This window comes from Staurois parvus, unplaced genomic scaffold, assembly GCF_062004578.1.
Source record: "Staurois parvus isolate SC_StPar_1 unplaced genomic scaffold, SC_StPar_1.0 ptg000154l, whole genome shotgun sequence".
NCBI lineage: Eukaryota > Metazoa > Chordata > Amphibia > Anura > Ranidae > Staurois > Staurois parvus.
This window is the reverse complement of record NW_028317950.1, coordinates 11,056,150-11,081,958: the sequence shown is the minus strand read 5'-3', so window position 1 is coordinate 11,081,958 and position 25,809 is coordinate 11,056,150. Positions and strand designations below refer to the sequence as shown.

Here is a 25,809-nt window from a genome sequence, read left to right as displayed (position 1 = left end):
CAGTGCTGTTGCACTTAACAATGACAATTGTGCGGTCATGCAACACTGTAACCATATGCAATTTTTATAATTTTTTTCACACAAATAGAGCTTTTTTTGGTGGTATTTAATCACCACTGGGTGTTTTATTTTTTGCACTATAAATGAAAAAAGAGCAAAAAATTAAAAACATAAAAGGTTTCCTTTGCTTCTATTCTAAAATTTTGCAAACAGGTAATATTTCTAGTTTGATGTGCGTTGGTGAGGCTGCACTGATAGGCAGCACTGATGGGCATTGATGAGGCGGCACAGATGGGTAGCACTGATGAGGCGGCACTGGTGAGCATTGATGAGGAGGCACTGATGATGCACTGATATGCAGGTAATGATGGGCACTGATAAGTGCCACTGACTGATAGCACCAACTGGAGGCACTGACAGACGGCACTGACCGGCGGCACTGCTGGGCATCATTGATGGGTGGCACTGATGGGCAGCACTAATGAGGTGTCACAGATAGGTGGCACTGATATGCGGCACTGATTGGTGGCACTGATGGGCGACACTGATAATGGGTACTGATAGACAGCACTGATAGGTGACACTGACTGACATCACTGCTGGGCACTGACTGGCACAACCGCTGAGCACTGACTGGTGGCACTGACTGGCAGCACTGCTGGGCTGCACTGATGGGCACAGGTGGGTGGGCACAGGTGGGTGGCATTACTGGGCACAGGTGGGCGGCACTTCTGGGCACAGGTGGGCGCACTGCTGGGCACAGGTGGGCGGAACTTGTGTGTGGCACTGCTGGGCACCGATCATCAGGGCACTGATGATCAGTGACCCTGATGATCGGTGCCGTTCCCTGCTCTGACAACTGCCGGTTTTCGGCAGTACTTTCCTCATGATCTGACAGTGCGAGGAAAGTGCAGCCGAGAACCGGTGATCAGCGTGTCATTGGACATTTCCCGGTGATCAGCGTGTCATTGGACATGGCTGATCACGTGGTAAAAGACCGCTGTGATTGGCCTTTTACCACGTCACGTGATCAGCTGTGTCCGTAGGACACAGCGATCACGGAGATCGCCCGGTGCGCGCCCCCGGGGGAGCGCAGGAGAGCGCGTTCTTCCTCTTCTTCCTGGCGTGCCCACTGAGATGGCTCTGCGTGCCAGCTCTGGCACGCGTTCCATAGGTTCGCCATCACTGCCCTAAGGCATCGTTCTGGTTGGCTACGCTGCATACAGGTGACTCTGGTGGCCATCTTGCACAGAACTGTGCTTCCCAGCTTGGTGCCTTCCCATTGGGTTGTTTTTACATTTGGGGCGTTTTTTGAATACAAGTCTTGATAATTGCAATTAGACTGGCTGCATTAGGTTTCTTCTTTTAGACTTTGCAACAAACAGAAATACTTGTTGATTTGCTAGAGAGCCTGTGCACTGTACTGAAATCTCAAACAATGTTATCTGCTCTCACCAGCTATCTCCTGTGCACTACAGATTACTACCCCCACTATGTTATGGAGATACAGATTAAGGAGGTGTTTGTACTTTCAAGAGTGACAGTAGTGCTTCTTTATATACAATACAGTGAGTTAGCATTGTCACCTTAGCACAGGAAGTATGATACTGGTAGGATCATAAAAATGAAGAAAGCGTGGAAGAGGAAAACTAATGCAGCCACAATATCTAAGAACTCCTAAACTGCAATTAATTATATTTTTGTTCTTGGGTTTAGATATATATTAAGGCGTTAAATATCATATTCTGCAAGTTTTTTCTACAACTTGCAACTCCCATAAAGGGTGTTGCTGGCATCATAATGATGCAGATCACCCCTAGGCAGCAAGAACCACAGTTTATGAGAGGTGTAGCATATCATCATGAAAGTTGAGTGAGGAGGTTTCCTTTTCCCTGTGTATTATCTAATCTTTCCCTCCTCTTTTCTCTCTTCTTCTTTGTTTTTTTATCTCTATTACCCATTTCCTAGGGCACCAACTGACAGGGGTCCCAGAACACTGAAATAGGGCTCTAAAAGGGACACTTAAAAGTACACTACAAATTCACTGCTCCTACTACATTTTATCTTGCTTATACCCAAATATTTCATACAGAAATATACTGGTACATGGAAATGCCTTTCACTGGCATAAAAAATAATCTATGTATTAAATGTAAATTTAAAGTATACCTGTGCTTTCCTGTCACCCTCCCCAGCAACACATACTCACCTTTCCTTCATTACCCCACTGCTCCGTTCATCCTCCAGGAACAAATACAATACAAGGTATTTATAGGTTTGAAAGAGGGGAGGGTACTTAGCCATATCTATGCTTCAGATGGAGATGTTTAAGCAGGCCATAGATTATGAAGATTCTTTTCCTTGCACCATGGGTAGAAGGAAAGAAAATTGCTTGTTTCCACCATCAACACAGATGGGGAAATCCCTCCTGCAGCACTTTTGTGTTTTGCCGGCCTGGAGCCTTCCCCACCAGCAGGTCAAATGCACATATTCGCCAGCACACCAGATCACATCACAGAAGACAAGTGCAATGTTTTGGAGCTGAGCAGGACCCCTTCATCAGGCATGATCACATGCCTGACAAAGGGGTCCTGCAAGGCTCTGAAATGTTGCACTACGTCTTCTGTGATGTGATCATTCTTCAAAAAAATATTTGGATGTATTTGACAATCCGTGGTGTGCTGGTGAATATGTGCAATTGATTTGTGATGCCTCCAGTTCCAGCTGGTAGTTGCTGCAGGACCAGTTACTCCTAAAGCCTTATCCATGAAGGTGTGTGATGAGAATATCAATACTGCTTCCCCACCAGCAGAACACAATGATCACTGCTGGTGGTTATAGACACTGGCAGAGAGGGAATGAAAAATCTGACAAGCTGGTTGTGCTAAGTAGCTAAGTAGCTCTGAAAATAGTGGGTCTTAAAGTAATACTAAAGTGTTTGTTTTTTAAACAAGAAACATGTCATACTTACCTGCTCTGTGCATTGGTTTTGCAAAGAGCAGCCCGGATCCTCCCCTTCTCGGGTTCCCAAGCCAGCGTTCCTGGCTTCTCTCTCCTGTCGGGTGCACCCAAAGCAAGTAGCTTGCTATGGGGGCACCCAAGCAAGCGCGGTCATGAGTCACGGTTCTGCGTGTCCGTTCACAGGCAGAGCCTTGGCTCGGCCCCACCCCCTCCCTCTCCCGATTAGCTCACTGGCTGTGATTGACTGCCTCAGCCAATCAGGAGGGAGAGTCCCTGAAGAAACCGAGGCTCTTGTGGACATCGATAGATCAGGATGGGGGGTCAGGTAAGTGTTGGGGGGGCTGCTACACACAGAAGGTTTTTTACCTTCAGGCATAGAATGCCTGAAGGTAAAAAACCTTGAGCCTTTATAACCACTTTAAACAATTAGCATAGTGGCTAAGTGGTTAACACTTCTGCCTAGCAACACTAGGCTTATTGGTTCGAATGCCAACCACGGCACTACCGGCATGGAGTTTGCATGTTCTCCCTGTGCCTGCGTGGGTTTCCTCCTACACTCCAAAGATATGCTGGTAGGCTATTTGGCTCCTATCTAAATTGACCCTAGTATGTGCTGTATGTGAGAAAGGGACCTTAGACTGAAAGCTCCTTTGAGGGCAGGGACTGATGCAAATGTGCAATATATATGTGAAGTGCTGCATAAATCGATGGTGCTATACAAGTACCTATAATAATACAATTTATAACACAAACATAATGACACCACTGAAATTTAAAATCGTTTTAACCATACCCTACCCTGCCCAGAACTACAAAAAGAAGAATTATTCGTGGGGAGGAAAGTGAGTTATTAGTGCTCAAGATAGAAGAAATCTCAGAACCAAATTTCGACACATCAAAGAAGGCCACAGAAAACCACCAGAAGACCGAGGACCTGCGCCTTCATTGGTAGGTTCTAGCAATGGCTCTAATGCATGCCTGATTGGCACTGCGCTCACTACAGTGCCCACTCACAGGTAGGTCCCTCCTGTCATGCTTCCTCATATTTCACTAAGGATGGACAATACAGACCTAAACAGGCTCTACCTCCACTAAGCTCTGAGAAAGTACAGGCCACAAGTTGCATATTCCATGGCCAATATAAGCAACCTATGCAGTACTACAACACATACAGTAGTCCAAGTGCTTGAAATTCTAATTTGTTTTTGATAAATAAACTATGGGGGGGGTGAAGTATGAGGAAGAGATTGAGAAAACTCTGCAAGGTACTACTTACAAAGCACAGAGAGGTATGATCTGCTTGAAGCTGGGGGCTTGTCAGTGTGCTGGCTGCTGTGGCGTTTCGTAGAGCGCGCAAGAAGAAACCTGAAACGTATTAACAGTACATTAATGGACACAGAAAATAATTTAAAGCTCGGCCGCATGCAAGCAGCACAATGTACAGTTAAAATACACATAAGGGTTTTTTTGGTCTTCCAAAAGGTTTGTAATTCTGTCTATCCAGTCAGTCAAGGTAGCCAGGTCCTGCCCTCTACTGCAGCAGCATAGCTTGGTCAAGAACACACTCCCAGCCTGCTGACTGGATAATGGAAGACCAACAAACACATATATGACTCCTCACTCTGTTCTTTCCTCCTGTCAGCATGTTTCCAGCCAGAATGTGTCCACTGCACTGGATCCTGATCGAGTCAGGTTGCTGACCCACTTAATTTCATTCTCAGCAATATTGTGCAGGTAATTGGAGTAAAAAATGAAGACAGGTTCACACAGTCATACTAGCTACAGTTAATAATTTTTAATAAATACAACACAACTGTTTTTATGGATGTTTGGAGTTTGGTTATAAGGGGAATTCTAACAGGTAAATAAACTAATCATACATATTACTTCAGTTCCACCATCATCATTACTTCCGTCTTTAGGCCCCATTCATACGCGAGCAGGGGCGGACTGACAACTCATGGGGCCCCCGGGCAATAGGGGATCATGGGGCCCCTGTGTCATTGCCCAAACTCAAAAAAGCCTATGAAAAAAGGTACATGGGGCATCTGATGGGGCCCCCTACTGATCCTGGGCCCTCGGGCAGTGCCCTGGTTCCAAATGGTCAGTCCGCCCCTGTACGTCAGTGTTTGTTGCTTGAAGCTACAAAATGTTCAACATCCAGTCCTACACATTACAATGGCGGCTGTTCACATATGAGTGCTCAGACGCCGTTAGCTCAAAGCTACTTTTGAGGCAGATTTGGGCATTTTTGGCCTTAAATGGAAATGGCTAAAAACGATCAACTCTAGCATTTTCAGGTGTTTTTTCTGGATTTTTGAGCCTGTATGAACTGGTCTCCTCGCTTCAGTGCTTTGTCTGAAGCTTAAATACCAATTTAAAACACTTCTATAAGGCTCATACTGTATATGTACCCAAGAGAGCTAAAAAAAATTGCTTGCAAATCACACTGCTCATGTGTGAAGCATCCTTAACCTCTTAACGCTGGACGCATGCATATTTGGGACCCTGTTAAAACTACTTACCATGCTGACAGCGTGCTCCCTGCACCCTCCCAGCTCAGTAGCCAGAGGCGATTGGTAAGCTCCCGATGCATACTTGCAATCAGGAGCTTTCTGATCATGTGACTGCTGTGACAGCCAATCACAACACTTACATGACCCAAAGGCCTGTCTCCACCTCCCGGCTTTTAGAACCCTTAAAGGGCCAGGAGGCAGCTGGTGCCAAAGTGGTAAACTGAGGATGCAAACTGAGGCACCGCATACTAGCACTTTATGACAGACTTACCTTTTAAAAAAGTCCTCCAGTGCGGAGTTGTCATTACTCCTGGTGCTTTGATTTTCACCTGCTCTTTTTTTTTTCGAGTTTGTGCTCTCTGGCCATTTGAATGGCCAGGCTGCAATGACGACACAGCTGCGCATGCACACGGGAGTCATGATCATGGTACAGTGATCTTTGCATTCAGGGCACACTCAGTATACCCTGAACACATGCGCCAGTGATGTCATCAGCTGCAGCCATTGTTAATATCTTCTAAACGGCGAATGTTTACAACAATCATGGTACCTACAGGTAAGTCTTATTATAAGCGTACCTGTAGATACAAGTTGAAAGTAAGAGTTTACACTTTAACCAGTTTCTGACCTGCTGTACGTAAATGTACTGTGAGCGGGCGGCAAGTGCAGGCACATCAAAGTACATGTATGCCAATGCTTGCTTTTCAGATGCGTATGAGCGTGCCCCCTGCTGACCCGTGTTGTGATTGGACACAGCATGAGTTTGTCAGCAGGTTTCAGCCAATAATGTTGGCTGATACCTGCTGACCAGCTGTGTCCAATCACAGCACAGAGTTCTGTATCTACAACAACACAGAACAGCAATCTGGCTATTTCTTCTCCCTGAAAAGCAGGGAGAAAAAAAAACAGCCAGATTTGTAAGTAAAAGCAGCACACATTGCACTTGCAACAAAGTTAACACCTTAATGTTAAAGAGGTAGTAAACCACGAAAAAAAACAAACATTCTAAAAAAACTTCTTCCTGCAAGTTAAGAGCATAATGTGGTAGTATGCATTGCATTATGAAATGCTCACCTGATAATGAAGCCCTCCAGCTGAGCGCTGGCATGACTCCCCGGGGCTTCCATCTTCACCCAGTCTTGCTTCTGAGTTCGCGAGCTGTGGTCATCTGATTGGCCGAGCCGTGATGTCGTCACTCCCGCGCACGTGTGAACAGAGTTTTCGAGTACAGCACAGCTCTCTCAATGGATGGCACGCCGTCCATTGGGAATGCAGTACGCACGCACCAGTGACTTCACCCGCGCTTCTACAGTAAATATCTCCTAAACAGTGCACGTTTAGGAGATATTTACAGTACCTACAGGTAAGCTGTATTAAGGGTCAGTTCACACTACATGCATTTCAGTTGCTTTTTTTCTGCATCCAAAACGCACAGAAAGTAGGTTATATGGTTATCAATGTCATAGTTCACATCAGTGCTTGCAGTTCCAGTGCGTTCCAGTTGCAGAAAAAAAAAAAAGTAGAACATGCTGCATTTTCTCTGCATAGAACTGTACTGGAACGCGGTACAATGCATCAAAAACGCACTAGAACGCACCAAAAACACAGTGGAATGCACATGTCCCTATTTAAATTGAAAAAAAAGAAAGAGGGAAAAATTGAACTGGAATGCATTAAAAACGCACTGGAATGTTTCAAAAACGCATAAAAAATTTATCAAAAACACGCATGCAAAAACGCATCCGGAATACATCTGGACTGCGTTTCTATAGTGTGAACCGGCCCTAAAGGCTTACATGTAGGTAAAAGGTGAAAAATAAGAGTTTACTGCTACTTTAACTCCTTCCCATTTAGTGTCATTAGTACAATATTGTATCTGATCACTGTGTCAGTGTCACTAGCAATGTCAGCGTCAGTTACTGACCTTCCCAGCCAGCGTTTGTTATATATGTATACAGAACAATAAATAAAAATGAGCGTTTGCACTCATTTAAATGACATTTTGTTTTTGCAGATTATGGTACATCCAATTGATCTGCTCATAAGAAAAAAAAAAAATCAAAAGCAGAGTGTCCTTAATAGAACAAAAATCCAGATGTGTCAGCCGATGATGAAGGGAGGTCAAACAAAAACTGCCAGGTCAGAAATGGTATATTTGTTTTCTTATGGTTAAACAAGGCCATACTGCCTGGGGCTGGGGATAGGGACCAGTGCAGAAACTACAGGGAAAAAAAAAAAAATGTCCCCCATTTTCTTGTGAATGAAGCTCTTTTTTGCTCTTGGGCTAAGTTTGTACCTCTGTGCTTTAGGGCAGTACATTCAAGTATATTTTCAGTTTTGCATCCAAATTGGGATAACACCTACTTTATATAGGTTACTTGTCCCTATTAACATAGCATAACTTAAAAACAATGTAACATTGCAGCTTAAATTTTTAAGTGTTCTTTTCTGCAAAGTGCAGAAATGTAAAATCCTACTAGTTCTCTTTGTATAAATGGGAACATCTAACAAACATATAGTGCGTTTTTTGGGGTTTTTTTTTCAAAATTTGACTGCAAAAGTGTAAATATACTTTAAAATAAAAGACAATGCAGTAAGATGCACCCAAACTGTTGTAGCGATACACCCCATGCTTTTGTCTATGTTTATGTTTTTCGATGCTCAATAAATCTTTATTGGAAAAAATAAAAGATGCACCCAAGACACAAGAAATGCAAATGTGTTGCCTCCCACCAATGTATGCGTCATGCAGGCTGTAGAAGGTAGGAGTTTAGTTTTACCTGATCTCTTGTTGGCTGTGTGATCTCGACCTGGTCTGGAGCTGAAACCATCAACTCTTTCCCACTTAGACTCCCAGCCACAAGTGTCCTCCTCAAAGCTGCAGTGGTGGGTATCTATAATGGGAAAAGGAGGAAACAGTATATCAAGCCTGAGTGTCCTAAATAACAGTTTTTGCATACAGTCAGATTCTCCTTTAAATTCCTAAAAAGATGCTGACAAAAAAACTGAATTTCAATGGTCAATGTAAGCTGCACAGGTCTGTCTTCAGACATGGTGATAAAAGTAAAATGATATATAAAAAGCAGCAGTGTTGACTGTAACTGCCGAAACAATGGGGAGAAGCACCATGGGGCACAGATGGGTATGCAGCCAATTCAAAGCCCAGAAGAGCTGGATTGTGATGGGTCTCAATTGCTCATTGTGCTACCACAAGGAGTCAAGGCTCTCCACATTTTGCAGATGTGGTTATAATGATCCCTGTGGTAAGTGACCATCCACAAAATGCCTTTGTTTGCCCAAGAAGGTGTTTGGAGATTCACAGTGCCCATATGAGGTAAAGGCAATGGAAACCTAATGGCATCATCCTAACCCAGGTCTAGTGTGGAGACTGCATGTTGCTTCTTAGGACCTGGACAATCTTATGCTGAAAGATGAACAGGTAGAAACGCTGGAAAACAGCAACCTCAGAAATATGGTAAAACGTCTTAAAACACACCTGATATAGCAGAAATATGAAAGCAGTAATAGCTTACCTTCTTCTGAAAATACTACTTGTGTCTGCCTTAGGGCACATTTATTTATTTATTTCAGGTACTTATATAGTGCCATCCATTTACGCAGCGCTTTACACACTATATATATATATATATATATATATATATATATATATATGTATTTGTACATTCACATCAGTCCCTAACCCTCAAGGGGCGTACAATCTAAGGTCCCTAACTTACATTCATACATACACATACTAGGGCCAATTTAGACAGGAGCCAATTAACTTACTAGCATGTCTTTGGAGTGTGGGAGGAAATCGGAGTACCCAGAGGAAACCCACGCATTCACAGGGAGAACATGCAAACTCCAGGCAGGTGGTGCCATGGCTGGGATTCGAACCAATGACCCTAGTACTGCCAGCCAAAAGTGCTAACCATTTAGCCACTGTGCTGCCCATCTATGTATATAGACATATAATATGAAAAGCATAAAAAAAAAAAAACAGAACGAAATGCCGTGGCTGAAGAAGTGAATGGCTGCATGTCTCTATACTTATACAATCAAGCATTGCTGTTGACAGAAGCGTTTACCCAAGCATGTGCATAAGATTTATTGCCCTGAACATGGAGGTGTCACAAGTAAAGGGGCACACCGCCATTCACTTCTTTGACAGGCTGCACGCCCCACCTGCGGCTGGGGCAAAATGTAAAGTTTTTTTTTTATGCTAGGCATATTTTTGCCTATATACGGCCATGTGCATGAGGCCTTAAAAACTAGGAGTGTTTGCTCAGCAGGTGATCTGTCTGCTGATCCGTGTCTGCTCCTCTTATGCAGAGTGAACACGGACACAGTCTGCTCTCCTCTATGGGCGGTCAGAAGTAAACAGACTGCCTGTCTGTTTGCACCCAGCTGCCATCTGATCAGCTGGAAGGGAAACAGATCTCCATCTGTCTGTTTTTAGCGGATTGGAACAGACCGGATGTCAGTGGGTATAAACAGACATTTCCATTTACATCTGCAGCTCCATAGAGGAGAATAGAGGGTCTGATCAAGTGTGTCTGAAAAACTGACAGGCAGACCTCATCGGTCCGCTCGTGTAAAAGACGCCTTTAGCTGCAACCATCTTTCCTCCAGAGGCCCTTTAAAGTACACAGATCACATCATAATTCTCCATTTCCAGGAGGTAGGAGGCAGGGATCTGACCTGACACCTGAGTGGAGCAAATGGACACACTTTACCCCCCCCCTCCACAAAGCCTCACTGGGAAACATGCACACAGTCAGTTATGCCTAGTACACATGATCAGATAATCGAAAAACTTATCGTTTGTTATTTGTTACATGCTAGTCTCATATCAAAAATGAAGAGGTTACAAAAATTCTCTTACGATAGAATACAACTTCGCAAGTGATGTAATGTATTATATTCCTTTGTTTCTAAGCATGTGTGGTCTTGGTCTCTCGATTTTTTTTAGACAAATACTGTATGGATTAAACAAAAATCATTTGTGCTGTTATGCATGAGAAAAATGTTTGTGCTCGTTCCTTTGGATACTTTGGATACTGGCTCTCCTCCTATTTATCCCAGCGCTCCTTCAGTGTTACCTATAACGCTGCCACCTCCCCCTCTCTCCTCCTCTCTGTTGGGGTCCCTCAAGGCTCTGTCCTCGGGCCCCTCCTCCTCTCCATCTACACCTCCTCCCGTGGTCAGCTGATACACTCCCACGGCTTCAACTACCACCTCTACGCCGATGACACGCAAGTCTACCTCTCTACCCCTCACCTCACCCCTTCAGTCTCTGCCCGAATCACCTGCCTACTGAACAACATATCAGATTGGATGTCACTCCACTTCCTCAAATTAAACCTTTCCAAAACCAAGCTCCTAGTTTTCCCCCCAGCCCGCGCCCCTCCCCCCTACCCTCTCCATCACGACCAACAACGCCACCATCAGTCCCACCCCGCAAGCCAAAGTTCTAGGTGTAACTCTAGACTCCAATCTGTCCTTCCAGCCCCAGATCCAATCACTGGCAAATTCATGCAGACTCCACCTCCGCAACATCTCCAAAATACGCACGTTCCTAACTCCAGAAACTACTAAACAACTCATTCACTCCCTTGTTATCTCACGACTCGATTACTGTAACTCCCTCCTCACCGGCTTACCTCATCACAGGCTATCACCGCTTCAGTCTATCCTGAACTCTGCAGCCAGACTCATCCACCTTACTAACCGTTCTGTATCCGCCACTCCCCTCTGTCATTCCCTCCACTGGCTTCCGATTGCCCAACGCATAAAATTCAAATTACTAACACTGACGTACAAAGCTATTCATAATACTGCCCCAAACTACCTCACCAACCTGATATCCAAATACCACCCAACCCGTACTCTTCGCTCCTCATAAGACCTCCTACTCTCTATCTCCCTGGTCTCCTCCTCCCATGCCCGACTCCAGGGCTTCCCCCATCCTCTGGAACTCACTACCCCAATCTATCAGACTGTCACCTACCCTCCTCACCTTTAGGCGCACCCTGAAAACCCATCTCTTCAGGGAAGCCTACCCCGCCCTCACCTAACTGCTGATCTCTTCCACTCCTCCTACCACTCCATCCCCACAGCCATTTCCTCCTGTACCACTATCCCCTCCCTCCTAGATTGTAAGCTCCAAGGAGCAGGGCCCTCGAACCCCTCGTGTATTGTATTGTTACTGTATTGTCTCATGTACTGTCTCCAACTCTAATGTACAGCGCTGAGCAAACTTTTTGGCGCTATATAAATACTGTATAATAATAATAATATTGTCACATGAACTGTCATGATCAGCTGTTGAAAGCTGTGTACTAATGATCAGATTATCGTACGATCCCTGCAAAAGCGATTTTTGTTATCTGATTTTCTGATCATGTGTATGGGGCATTAGACTGTCAAACACCTGCTGTGCGCTTGGGGGGTGGGGGGAAGGGGGAGTATTACTAGAGATTGCCTGGTGTGGGAGAAAACTGCACATATAACACATGCCAATAGCATGGGGAGGGGAGAGCGGTCAGGATCCACACCAGATACTATGGATTGAGGTACTGTAGGTACACACTATAAGAGATTGAGGATAGGCTTTAATTTTTCATTTTCAATGGTTTACAACCGCTTTTAGCCCAGGTTCACATATGTGTGGGCTGGTTTTGACAGTGCAATTTCAGCCTCATTCAGTGTTACTTTGTTCAGTAATTCAGATGTGATTCCAATTTGAATTCTTAAAGTGTATGACATTGGAAATCTCACCAGAACTGGGCTGAAAATCGTACCTCACCCTTTTGGAAATAGTGCTTTGGTCAACACAATTCCATAAAAAAGGCTGCAGGTTCAAGTCATGTGAATTGGATGCGATTCAAAACGCATCCAATTATATATGTAAACTGGGGCTAAATACTTCTGAGTCACAGACTCATGCATCAAATGAAAGTCACAGAAAAGTCTGAACTACTTACCCCTACCCATGTTGCATTATTACGTCAAAGCATCAGACTGAAATACAATTAGCATTTTTAAAAGTAAATGGTCAACAATGGAAGCCTCTATTTTTCTCCTATGACATTTATTTTAAGGTGAACCTGTGTCCAGACTATGTACACTGAAATATAGTATATACATATTCTGAATAAGCAGTAATATTTAAAAACGGTCTCATTCAAATCTGTAGCTATAGGCATTGTGGAGAAATTACACTTCAAAGTTCACAACAGAGGAACTAAAACCTCAACTTTTTACTCTGAGAGCAGATCTTGGCAGCTTGCCAGCCTTTTAGGGTCTCTGCAATGTTTGAGGATGAACTACTTCAGAGTTTCTTTAGTTAGTCAGGGATCACTTGTTGTAAAGCTCTTCTAGTGCTTGTTAATAATATGTAAATAGTTTAAGGTGTATATCCTTGGGGAACAGGAGCACTTGAACTACTCACCACAGTGTGCTTCATCCGAATTGTCACCGCAGTCATCCGTCCCATCACACTGGGCGCTATCCTCCACACAGCTGCCTCGAGCACAGTGATAATGTCCCGACGCACAGTCTGCCTTCAGACCTGAGAAAAAAAAAAACAGTTTGCAAGCATGTGCATGACAGGTTTCTTATCCAGAATTTCCCTTTTAATCGCCTAGTCTATGCTATGAAAAAAAAAAAAGATGCTGGTAAGTTGCTATGGCCAACAGGAGTCATCCCATTAGACATCCTTGAATGGGAGTTAGAGTAGCACATAGGAGCTGATTTAGAGAATCTGGGGGGAAAAGTAAACACATTGATCAACTTAGTCTGATATAACTGATTTTTTAGCCTTCTGTTGAAAAATTAATAGTTGCTACTGACACTTTTCTACAGTTTCGGGGAGAATGGATTGTGTATAACAAAAGATGTGACATTGCTATATCCTATAATGAACCAGTTCATATAATACCTGAAAGAGCACAATGGCGAAATTCAACATCATCCACAGCGATGTCCGTCCAGCTGCGATCATCATGTGAGGCTGTGACAATAATCTGTAAGGAAAATGATGATTCTTTTTTTGAGACAAGGTAAGAACAGTAGATTCTGGCAATGAAATAATGGGATCCCTACCAGCAGGTATTATGTAGCTTCTACCCATCACTACCTACCTGATTAAAAGAACTGCTTTTATGAAGATCCTGCCACTGTACAGATGTCCACTGCTGTATAGAAGGTACTGCCAAGATTGAAGAAATCTCCCTGCCCAATCCCAATCTGTTGAAGTGTCCTGCTGAGGTTTGCAGAAAGGCTCCCCCCACCTAGTGTTTAGAAAGACTCCCCCACAAAGAGTCCTGTTACTTGTGCAGGGGGCCCTATTTTTATCACAGTTAGTGGGTACTCTTAGATCTGAAGAATGAACAAATAACTGGAAAAGGAATTAATAAACACATTTTGACTGGATTGAAAAAAAAAAAAATTAGGGCATGGGCAACAGGTGTACTGTGGAGAGTTTTGAAGTGGACATAGGCATGCGCACAGGGTGTACCGGATGTGCCTGTGCACATTCTAATTACCCCGCGCACACAGGGCTCTGGGCTTGGCTGGCTTCTGTATTTAGAAGTGACCGCACTTCTCTCTAAGCAGCTGCACCAAACCCTCCCCGCCATGCTTGGGCACAGCTGCTGTAATATACAGAAGAGAGGGAGCAATGGAGTCGCTATCATCAATCACAACCATTCAGGCATTGCCGCGCCATGATTACAACCACCAGCACCTACAGCATTTCTGCACACCAACTGCCACCTGTCACACTGTACCAGTTTGTAACAGAGCTGACGAAACATCCGCTAGGCTCTTCCTTGGCTCCAACCTGTTAGGAAAGGCCACGTGGAAGAGCCTGGGAGGAAGATCATACACTGCCCCGCATTGAGATGCACTGTATCTGAGGTCTGTGTTGGGAGGAGAAATATGGGGGGGGATTCGAAATAAAATATTTACAGTGGCATCTAGGGGGATGTGGGCGGAAATTGTGATGACAGGAGAAGATGATCTAAATTGGATGGGGAAATAGGGGGCCTTGTGCTAGAACTTGGATATCAATCCTGTCAAGGAAGGGGATATGGGGGTGGGAGAAGAACTGTCTACTGGGGGAGAGGGGGGGGGGTAGTCATTTTTGGTTTAAGGGCCTGTTCACACCATGCCCGCACAAAAATATATGTTCCTGTGCCATTCAGACTGCATGCAAAAAGCACTCTATTTGCGATGTGCAGCAGATGTCAATAGAAAGTTAACAACACCCAAAACGCCGGTTGCAAAACGCAATGCATTTGCCTGCACCGGATTGTATGGTACTTTTGTACCATTGGATTGCTTTGCAGTGCATTTTAAAAAGTAGTGCATGCACTACTTTTAGTGCAGTGCCATTTTAACCCATTCAAAATTAATGAGCTGAAATTGCATTGAAAAGAACCGCATGTGAATTGCACAGGACCGCACAGCGCGTTCTTGTGTAATTCATGTACGGGCATAGTGTGAACCGGCCCTAAAGTGGCCAGTGAGATATGTAGTTCTGAACTCGGCACGGAGCGCACTCCCGAACTCGGCACTCTACACGTAGCGCACTCCTGGTATTTAATGCCCATTTAGGACCCTCCAACTCTTGTGTGTTTGAGCTTTGGGGTGCACACCCTAATGCAATTGGCTGCGCACACCTATGGTAGGGAGTGCCAGTTCCCACCTCTACTAATCATAACCTGGGTTTTTCCCTGAAACACCTGAAGTGCCCGGGGAAGAATTTCCAGCTAGGGAGTGATAAGGCCTTAAAACCTGGAAGTCCCCAGAGACCCTGTTAGTGTAGAGAACTACTTGTCTCCATGAGAACAGATTACAACAAACCTGGAAGTCTCCAGAGATCCTGCCAGTGTAGATAACTGCTCGTCGCCATGACAACACACTGCTCCGTGAGCTCTCCCATAAGGTGAAGGTCTGAGTGCTGTCTACCAGCTGTACAGACAGGCTTCCATTTACCTGAGAGGAATCTAAGAAAAAGGAAAGGGCAGAGTGTTATCATAAACAGATCTATTTTCACTCCACAGAAGATTGAACATAGAAGTTCACATCATGAGGCAAAATGTAGAAATCAGACAGAAAAATTAAAATAGAGCAACCCGACTATTAATTGGTAGCTCTTGATATTATGCAGAACATTTTTCTAACTGGTCTGAAAATCTTGACACTGCCCTTTGTATTTTCTAAAGAGAAAAAGGAAGGAGAACACTAATGCTGACCCCACATAGTAGTCTTCAGTCAACGTCAAGTGGCCTCCAAACACAATAAAAAAAACCCAAATCATTAAGGCAGCCTATCACCAGCACTTTAGGTCATTTCAAGGTGTCGATAGAAACAGGAAGATTGCATTTATTTGTTTGATCATTTTTGTAAAAGCTGTAAAAACAGGTTAAAAGTGGCTGAAATTGTAAAGTATGGCCAGCATAACACATGTTGGAAAGAAAGTTGCAACTGGCAGCAGTATCTGTGCATGATTAGCTGCAGTGAAGGGTATGGGAGATATTAGTGGTCCAATAGACCCCCAGTATCTATAAAGAGAACCTGTCACAGCCAATGCTATCACAGGGGCATTTTTAACTTCCTTGTGAGAGCAATAAAGTTAAAGTGTTACTAAACCCAGGACCCTGCATGCACAATATCTGGTCTCCCACAGTACACACAACATGGAAATGCAATTATTATATTAAATATAAACTGCTAAATACCTTTTCTCATCAACAGTATATAGCAGTCTTGTGACTTCTATCAATGTCCAGCTGAGCACTGGTTAAAGCTTGTAGAAGGAGTTTTCATTCTGCTCCGACTGTCCTATGAGGTTGCATAACTCCTAACCCTCTGTCTGGACAGCGCTGATTGGCCCTGTGCTGATCAAAGAAAAAAAAATGCTCTCTAGCCATACAAACTAAACTGGGCATGTGCAGGGTGTTTCCTAGGGCTCTGTACTATTAGCATATATATATGGGGACAGTAGAAAAAGGAAAGGATCAGAGAAGACAGGATCAAACATCCTTTTTACACAATGTGGAGGAATACCACTTTAGGTTTCACAGGGAGTATAACAAGCAGAGGCGTCACTGGGGTGGGTGTCACCCGTTGAGGTAACACATAGTGTCACCCCGGTCCCAGGATCTGTGTTGGGAGATGGAAGGATGTCCTGTGCAGGGACCGGCCAGTGATGTGTGATGCAGATGGGCGGACTTTGGGCAGGGTCATTAACATTCATGGACTGACATGTAGAGTAGGAGCCGTCCAACAATCAAAGGGTGGGGGGGCTCTGCTGTACGGGGGACAGGCTGGGTGTGAACTGGCCTGCAGCAGCCACTGTGATCGGACACCCCCCCCCCCACTGGGACCCGACATCTCACTCCCCGCATGGCATGTGGCTGTTCCTGGGGCTGCAGGAGGGATGAGGAGCCCCGGTACCTGGTGAGACGGCGGGGGACACTCCGCTCGGATGGATGACAGCCACTGACAGCTCTTCTTTGCATTTTGGTGTCACCCCCTGTGATGGTGTCACACCGGTGCAGCCCACACCCCCCTAGTGACGCCACTGATAACAAGCATGCTTTACTGCATATACAGACTGATTTTACTGTTGTGGGTTTAGGAACACTTTAAATGAAAAAAGATATTTAAAAAAAAAAAAAAAGTGTTGGCTGCTCCACTTTTGATCAATTCTCCTCATAGTTTGTATAGAACGTTAACTTCCTATATCTGCCTATACATGCCTATCACAGTGATCCACAAGCAAGAAAAAGTAGCCCATTGGCCAGTTTGGAGCTTGCACAGGGCTTAGAACTTTCTCCCCATCCCCCATGTCAAACTGCTCCAAATACTAGTAAAGGGAGGAGAAAATAGTTGCATGCTCCTCTATACCCAGTTGTACCTGTCGTGACGGGCGCAGCGTCAGACCCCAGTCCTTCTCTCCAACTTGTGACTGAAGGACTAGCCAATCTAAAACCGCACTGCCACTTGCGTAACAATGCCACTCTCAGCTGCACCCTGCACAGAGATTTTCCAGCTCACTGGACCACAATCTATGTACCAGCAGCCTGAGAGCGATTGTTACTGGGTCAGGTTAATTACGCAATTAACCCTTCACACTGCCACCACCACCTTTTTACAGAGAAGGAGGAACTCACAAATCTTAGCAGTAACACTATGATGTTTGAATAATTGTCTATATACACACTGTCACCGCAGACAGATGTATCCAGAGGTTTTAAAACACACAGTAGCACTCTTCAGAGACAGGGATTCTTAGTTTGCATTAAAGAGCTTTAGAAACAATTCAACACTTTTCAGAAAAAAGGATTTATTACTAAAAAGGTCAAAATGGTGCAATAAAAATATTTACAGAAAATATGTAACCAATATATATATATATATATATATATATATATATATATATATATATATATAAATACAGAGAGCAATAACACAACAGGGAGATAACAGAAAGAAGTTTAAGACGGTAGAATACTTGCAGAAGTCCTGGTTTAAGCAGAGTTCAAGTGTCCTGAACAAAAGGATACCTTTTCTCCCGAAGTTGGTTCCTGATGTTAAAAAGGTAGAATCTCTTCACCTTTCTCTCCAGGCATGACAGCCTGTTTTCTAGGAACCCAGCATGGTGTCTCCTTAAAGCAGAGAACCAATCGCTTCATTTTGGGTGGGGTGTTTAGGTGGGGACCCTGGCTATGACCAAATCCCTCCTACGTTTATACCATGGTCAATAACCTTCCATAGGTGCATGCAGCAGCCTAGCCACTGGCAGGTTAATATGCAGAACCATATTCTGAATGTCCAGACATCAAATATGACATATCTGGCTGTGACGGTTTAAGAGATATCGCTTTCTGATCTCTGGTAGAGGTTATCTAGGGGTGTAAGGTATCAGGTGACTCGTATTAAGCTGACCTCTCTGAATATATGCTTTGTTTTATTGTAACTTGTTCCTGCCGGGATTTATGAAATTGTAGGAAAAAGTGGTTTCAAGTGGGATGTATGTTTTACCGCCACCCTGGAATGCTTTCATGTCCAGTGACTGACTGGTTTATAGCTTTACGATCAGGCCAAGGCAAGGGTCTGACAGACATCATGGAACCAGCTAATTGGGTTTACAACCAAGAAGTGTATCCAGCTGTACCCGATGGTCTTGTGACCCCAGCATACACACACACCACATGCCATTCAAAAAAAAGGGAGGGGGACTGATTTGAAGTGAGAATGACATTTTCAGAGTATGATCCAATTTATGGCTGTCATTGTCCATATCTGTGTGCACAATTACCAGACCTGTATTTATCTTCATGCTTGATGGCAGAATCATGTTACGGGGAGTGAAGGGAAAGTATGCGCTACTAGAGGGGCCATCATTGCATGGACAAAGCTCAGAATTGATCTAAGTGCTAAATTTACTAAAGACGATTGTTGCAGTAACTGCTTGACTAATGATTAACAGACTGCCAGCAATAGGTAATATATTACACATTCATCATTTTCCTCATCATGAAAACATCTCGAGGAAAACGTATGGGGTAGAACACAGTTCAGTATTAAACAAATTGCACTCACTCAACTGTGTCTGTTTTGTTTTGGATGCAAAGAGAGCCAGAAAGTTCATCCACCCACTTCAAATCCTGTGTGACAACAAAGAGGTTTCCACCTGCATTCTGCACAACACTAGGCTTTGCAGTCTTTCACAGTCTGATCCAAGAGTGGACACATCCAGATCCAATAACTGACAAGCATTTTAGGTGCTGAGATTTAACCTTTAGTAATACGGCTACAATCACCTCAAGCAACCTTTAGTACTGAAACTTTTGAAGCAAAAGTAGAACTGCGGAAAAAATTTTTTTCTAGTTCTTGATAGAGTGGTTATAACATTGGTCAGGTATTTATTGCTGAAGAAAGTGGGAACATTTGGTTGGACCCATCATGTTATCTTATTGGTATTGATATGTTAAAGTGAAACTGAAGTCATTGAACTTACCTCCTCTCTAACAGTCTGGGTTCTTCACAGACACTGGCACCTTCTCCCCAGGTGCTGGTCATCAGTTACCTCCACTGGCAGACTTCACATGCCGCAACGCCTGCTCATACACAGGAGTCAGCCATCGCAGGACACAGGGATGGTGTCAGTGCTGAAATCTGAGCTATGCATGCGCAGCTCTGTTTACGTGCTTCAGAAGACTGCAAGCATGCAGGTAGGTTTTTTTTAATCCCAGAAAGGACATTGTATGTCTCTTCTGTAATAACAGCCTTCCTGCTCTCAGTCTATTATAAGAAGACTTCAATTTCACTTCAAAGCATTGATATTGATAAGTCTTCTGGTTCCCAGATAGGCAGCTTCTACACCCCAGAGGATCCCCACAGTCTCCTTGGCTTGTAGTTTAATGCAGCTTTTCTCAACCAGGGTGCTCTCTATAAGTACTGGGGTTACATTAGCTCAGTGATGGAGAAAAACTGAGAGAAACGCTGTAATACTAGTCTGGACCAGTGTGCAAAAGTGTATTTGCTTTGGAAAAATAAATCACCTGTAATGTTGGGTGTCCTAAACGTGTGGATGCTGCTGCATTATATAAAAGTATTAGAAAAGTTTTTTACATTTTAGAATGGGGTGCCTCAGGACCAGGGGCGGACTGACAACTCATGGGGCCCCCGGGCAATAGGGGATCATGGGGCCCATGTGTCCTTGCCCAAACTCCAAAAAGCCTATGAAAAAGGTACCAGGGGCATCTCATGGGGCCCCCTACTGACCCTGGGCCCTCGGGCAGTGGCCGAGTTTCCAAATGGTCAGTCCGCCCCTGCTCAGGACTGTCCATAATTTTAGAGGTTGCCTTGACCGAAAAAAGGTTGAACAACACTGGTTTAATGTAACAAACCACACACCACTGCTATGAGATACAACTTTATTCCAAAAAAGTCAGAGGGACAATCTAAAGAGCAGCCATTACATTTTGGAGGTCCAAAACCACCCCCTTCACCAAGGCTTGAGATAAAAATATGAATGAGACAAGAACTACACCTTTAATGATATTTAGTACAGTGTGATTAGGAGCGCAGGTCTTTTCAACAGCTTGCTTGGCAAAGATACGTTCTTCTATTCACACTGGAAGAAATACCATTAACCACTTGCCCTCCAGAGGACTTACCCCCCGTCCGGATCAGGCCATTTTTTGCGATACGGCGCTGTGTTATTTAACTAACAATTGCACAGTCATGCAACACTGCACCCAAATTAAATTTATGTCCCCACAAATCAAGCTTTCTTTTGGTAGTATTTGATTGCCTCTGCTGTTTTTATTTTTTGCACTATAAACAAAAAAAGACCGACAGTTGTGAGAAAAGAAAAAAAAAACTATATTTTTGACTATTTACTATTAAACATGTCCAGTAAAAATAAAAAAAAATTCATAAATTCATAAATTTAAGCCAAAATGTATTTCTGCTACATGTCTTTGCTAAAAATCCCAATACGTGTAAATTAATTGGTTTACGTGAAAGTTATAGCGTCTACAAGTGGCAAATATATATATATATATATTTATTATAAAAAAAAAATCCCAATATGTGTAAGTGAATTGGTTTACGCGAAAGTCATAGCGTCTACAGATGTTGATATATATATATATATATATATATATATATATATATATATATATAAATTGCAGTGTATATGTACTGAAATTTTTTTTCTCCTTTTTTATATACTAGTAATGACAGTGATCAGCGACTTATAGCGGGACTGCGGCAGGCATTCTGACCACCCCCCCCAGTGAAACTAATACAGTGATCAGTGCTAATAAAAAGCACTGACACTGTACTAATGACACTGGCAGGAAGGGGTTAACATCTGGGGCATTTAAAGGGTTAACTGTGTGCTGTTTTACTGTGTAAGCACGTTGCTTTGTATTGCTCTGCTATGCAGAGCAATACAAAGCAGTGTGCAGGAGCTGACAGGGGAGAGATCTGTATTGTTTACATAGTAATGGTGTGAACCTCCTGCGCTCAGAATAAATCCCAACAAAAATAATACAGAGAAGCTGCTAACATTAAATCATATACCAATGATCATAGGATTTGAGTATGGAAAAAAATGTAGCGCTACTCGCATATATTCCTATATAAAAGTGGACAAATAAAAACCTGGTAAATAAAATATCAAATAAATTAAATAGTGTTTCCACTTAGGTGAAATCATGCAAATAACGAATGATACAATAGTGTGAGCGGATCTAAACTCCAATAGTGATGGTGAAAACAAAATCCTTCCAACTGAAAAAATAAATTCAACTGCAAACAATACGTGCTTCTGAGAGTATATATATATATATATATATATATATACACACATATACATATGAAAGGTGTACATTAACACATAAATATGCTTGCAGCCTGGATCCCTCATTTATGGTCCTCTGATGGATGGTTAGCAGTAGGCTGGCCTGTGCTGTGCCCGGGGGTTGCTGGTCGTGCAGCAGAATTGTAGTTAGCGCAGCATTTGATCCTGCCTGGAGAGGAGCCATTATTGAAGTGCTGATCCCTAGAGGGAGATTTATATACAGTGGGAGCAGTTGTTTGGAGTAACATCTGACCTGGAGGATCTGGGAGAGGGATCCTATTAAACGTTTTGACTCGCAAGGGTCGAGTCTTTAAAGGTGAGAGGCTGATTCAGCCGGCGGTCGGATGATCTTCTGCCCAACTACCAACCCACTTCTTTACACAAATATGAGCACGAGTGTTTTTTTCATCAGAGTGTGATCATTCTTGTGTTTGGACTTTATACGCACAGAAATAGACTTTGTTTGTGTGCAGTTGCACTTACTTGGTTCACATATATGCACATTGTTTTGATTTATTCACTGTATGGGGTATTTAGAAGTATATTTACAGTTGTGTCCAAAATTATTCAACCCCCAATGCTGTAAAGGGGTTTAGGGACTATAGTGTACATTTGGAATTGTATTCAGAATCAAATCCTACAAGGACGTTGTAACTACCCAAATGCAACTAAAATGACATCAATTGTTTATGTAATACAGTAGTAAATGGTTCTTATGTGGTTTCTTCATTGCCACAATTATTCAACCCCTTAAAGACTACCACTCTGAAGAACAGAGGTTCATACAGGTGCTTTCCATCAGGTATTGAAAACACCTGTGGATGTCACCGAGCAGCAATCAAGCATAATAAGCACCAATTAGGCAGCTTTAAAATGACTGTGATACTCAGCTCCTTCTAGACATTTACTGGTGTGGTTACAAACATGGTGAAGGCAAGAGAATGGTCCAGGAAGACAAGAGAAGAGGTGATTTCTCTTCACAGGAAGGGCAATGGCTATAAGAAGATTGCAAAGATGTTAAACATACCAAGAGACACCTTAGGAAGCATCATTCGCAAATTCAAGGCAAAGGGCACTGTTGAAACGCTACCTGGTCGTGGCAGAAAGAAGATGCTGACTTCGACTGCTGTGCGCTACCTGAAGCGTAGAGTGGAGAGAAGTCCCCGTGTGACTGCTGAGGAACTGAGAAAAGATTTGTCAGATGTGGGTACAGAAGTTTCAGCCCAGACAATAAGACGCACACTGCGTAATGAAGGCCTCCGTGCCAGAACTCCCAGGCGTACCCCCTTGCTGTCTCCAAAGAATAAGAAGAGTCGACTGCAGTATGCCAAAAGCCATGTGGACAAACCACAAAAGTTGTGGGATAGTGTTCTGTGGACTGATGAAACAAAATTAGAACTGTTTGGGCCCATGGATCAACGCTATGTTTGGAGGAGGAAGAACAAGGCCTATGATGAAAAGAACACCTTGCCTACTGTGAAGCATGGTGGAGGGTCAATCATGCTTTGGGGCTGTTTTGCTTCTGCAGGTACAGGGAAGCTTCAGCGTGTGCAAGGTACCATGAATTCTCTTCAGTACCAGGAGATATTGGATGGAAACGTGATGCAGTCCGTCACACACCTGAGGCTTGGGAGACGTTGGACCTTTCAACAGGACAATGATCCCAAGCATACCTCCAAGTCCACTAGAGCATGGTTGCAGAGGAAAGGCTGGAACATTTTGGAGTGGCCATCGCAGTCACCAGACTTAAATCCGATTGAGAACCTCTGGTGGGACTTAAAGAAAGCAGTTGCAGTGCGCAAGCCTAAGAATGTGACTGAACTGGAGGCCTTTGCCCATGAAGAATGGGCGAAGATACCCGTAGATCGCTGCAAGACACTTGTGTCAAGCTATGCTTCACGTTTAAAAGCTGTTATAACTGTAAAAGGATGCTGTACTAAGTACTAAGATTGAATGTCACTTGGGGGTTGAATAAAACTGATAATGCTGTGAGCACAGAAAAGACATTTGTGGTTATTTCATTATAACTGTTATGTTATATTTGTCTGACCTACAAGTGCCTCTTTAATGTAAATGTAAGCAAGATGACTGAATGATCAAAAGCAATGTCAAACTGGCCAAAACACTCAATTTCAGTGGGGGTTGAATAATTTTGGACACAACTGTATGTGTTAATGTACACCTTTCATATTATATATATATATATATATATATATATATACACACACACACATATATATATATATATATATATATATATATATATATATATATATATACACATACACACACTCTTAGAAGCACGTATTGTTTGCAGTTGAATTTATTTTTTCAGTTGGAAGGATTTCGTTTTCACCATCACTATTGGAGCTTAGATCCGCTCACACTATTGTATCATTAGTTATTTGCATGATTTCACCTAAGTGGACACACTATTTCACTTATTTGATATTTTAATTTACCAGGTTTTTATTTGTCCACTTTTATATAGGAATATATGCGAGTAGCGCTGTATTGTTTACATACAGACCTCTCCCCCGTCAGTGATACTCAGTAATCGCCAGGTGCCGGCGGGAACCACGCCCAGGACCCAGTGATCGACATCTGAGGCCGCCAATGGCAGCATGGGTAGGGCACGCATGCCTCCTACTCAGAAATGCAAAATCATGTATATATACACGTGATTTTGCGCAGCCCTGCTGACCTGTAGCAGTATTTCAGCTATGGGGAGGCGGCCAAGCAGTTAAAGGTTCATGTTCCTTCTAGTCCATTCACATTGTTTTTAGTCTCAAGCCCTGATGAAGGATGTATTTTTGGATCCCAAAATGCATTGAATACTCTTGACCTTTTAGCAATGGTTGGGGGCTTCAATTTATATTTTAGGTATTTATTGCTGTCAGAGCCTATTAAGGAGATTCATCGTTAACATTAATCCTAGAAAATGTTGTTACAGGGACAAAAAGTGAGAGGAAGTTTTATGCCTTAAGAGGAGGCAATGGGATCTATCTTTCAATGGAAGCACCTGTTCTGCTGGCAACTTATCCTTCAATTTGGAGAGATTTTTTAATGGCTTGCTGTGATGTCAATAGAAAACGAGGCCATGGGAACAAAGAACACAATAAGAACTTGACAAAAGTCTAACCTTCGTTCTGTCTATCCAAAACGAAAAGCTTTTGATTGTAGTTCTACTTTAACCACTTCCTGTCCGGCCATTTGTGTACATGGGCCGGACGGGAGCAATGCAGGAGCGGGTTGCTGTTTATAAACGACGCCCACATTCACAGCCTGTGCGCACTCTCTGGGAGCTCGCAGCACCGCGATCCGGTGCCCGCTGTCTCCTCCGGAACACCGATCACTGTACGGGACCTCTGTTTGAGGTCCAGATTCATGTGATCCCTGATTGGCCAATCAGTGATCACATGAATAGTAGTAAACAAGATGTCACTTCCTGACATCATTGCTTACTACTTGTGAAATGTGTGAATGATCACAGAGGTCACATGGTACAAGGTTATTCACAACAGCCTTGTACCATGTGACAAGCTGTGACCAGTCACAGCTCTCACAGTATTTCTCAATGGCTGCAAGAATGCAGCCAGAGAGGAGAAATTATTGCTTTTACAGCCTTTATGGGTGTAAAAGCAATCAGTGTATAAAAAAAAAAAAAAATCATCACCCCCCTCACAAGTAGTACAGGGTCACTATGGTGACACTGTTCTGCTCGGGTGACAGTATGTAAAAAAATAATAAATAATATAAAAAAATAAAATAAAAATGTTAAAAAAAAATTATATAGAAAAATTATACAATTTTTGGTTATGAACTAATTTGGGGTTTTTGTTTTTTTTACTATAAAGATAATTAAATACATTTTGGCCAAGATTCATGAAGAAAGCTTATTTATTTGCAAAATTTTATAAGAAAAACACTTTTTTTCAA

General features: G+C 43.2%; 1 protein-coding gene across 2 annotated transcripts in view; it reads right to left on the bottom strand.

The window, feature by feature from the left end:
• MAMDC4 (MAM domain containing 4) overlaps nt 1-25,809 on the bottom strand; it is a 93,482-nt gene that overhangs the window by 56,986 nt on the left and 10,687 nt on the right. For both annotated transcript variants that reach the window (XM_089675048.1, XM_089675049.1), the window contains exons 5-9: nt 15,351-15,493; nt 13,423-13,507; nt 12,934-13,053; nt 8,258-8,371; nt 4,238-4,326 (exon numbers count right to left, since the gene is read on the bottom strand). In XM_089675048.1, coding sequence (XP_089531174.1) covers nt 4,238-4,326; nt 8,258-8,371; nt 12,934-13,053; nt 13,423-13,507; nt 15,351-15,493 — 551 coding nt within the window. The remainder of the gene's footprint in view (nt 1-4,237; nt 4,327-8,257; nt 8,372-12,933; nt 13,054-13,422; nt 13,508-15,350; nt 15,494-25,809) is intronic.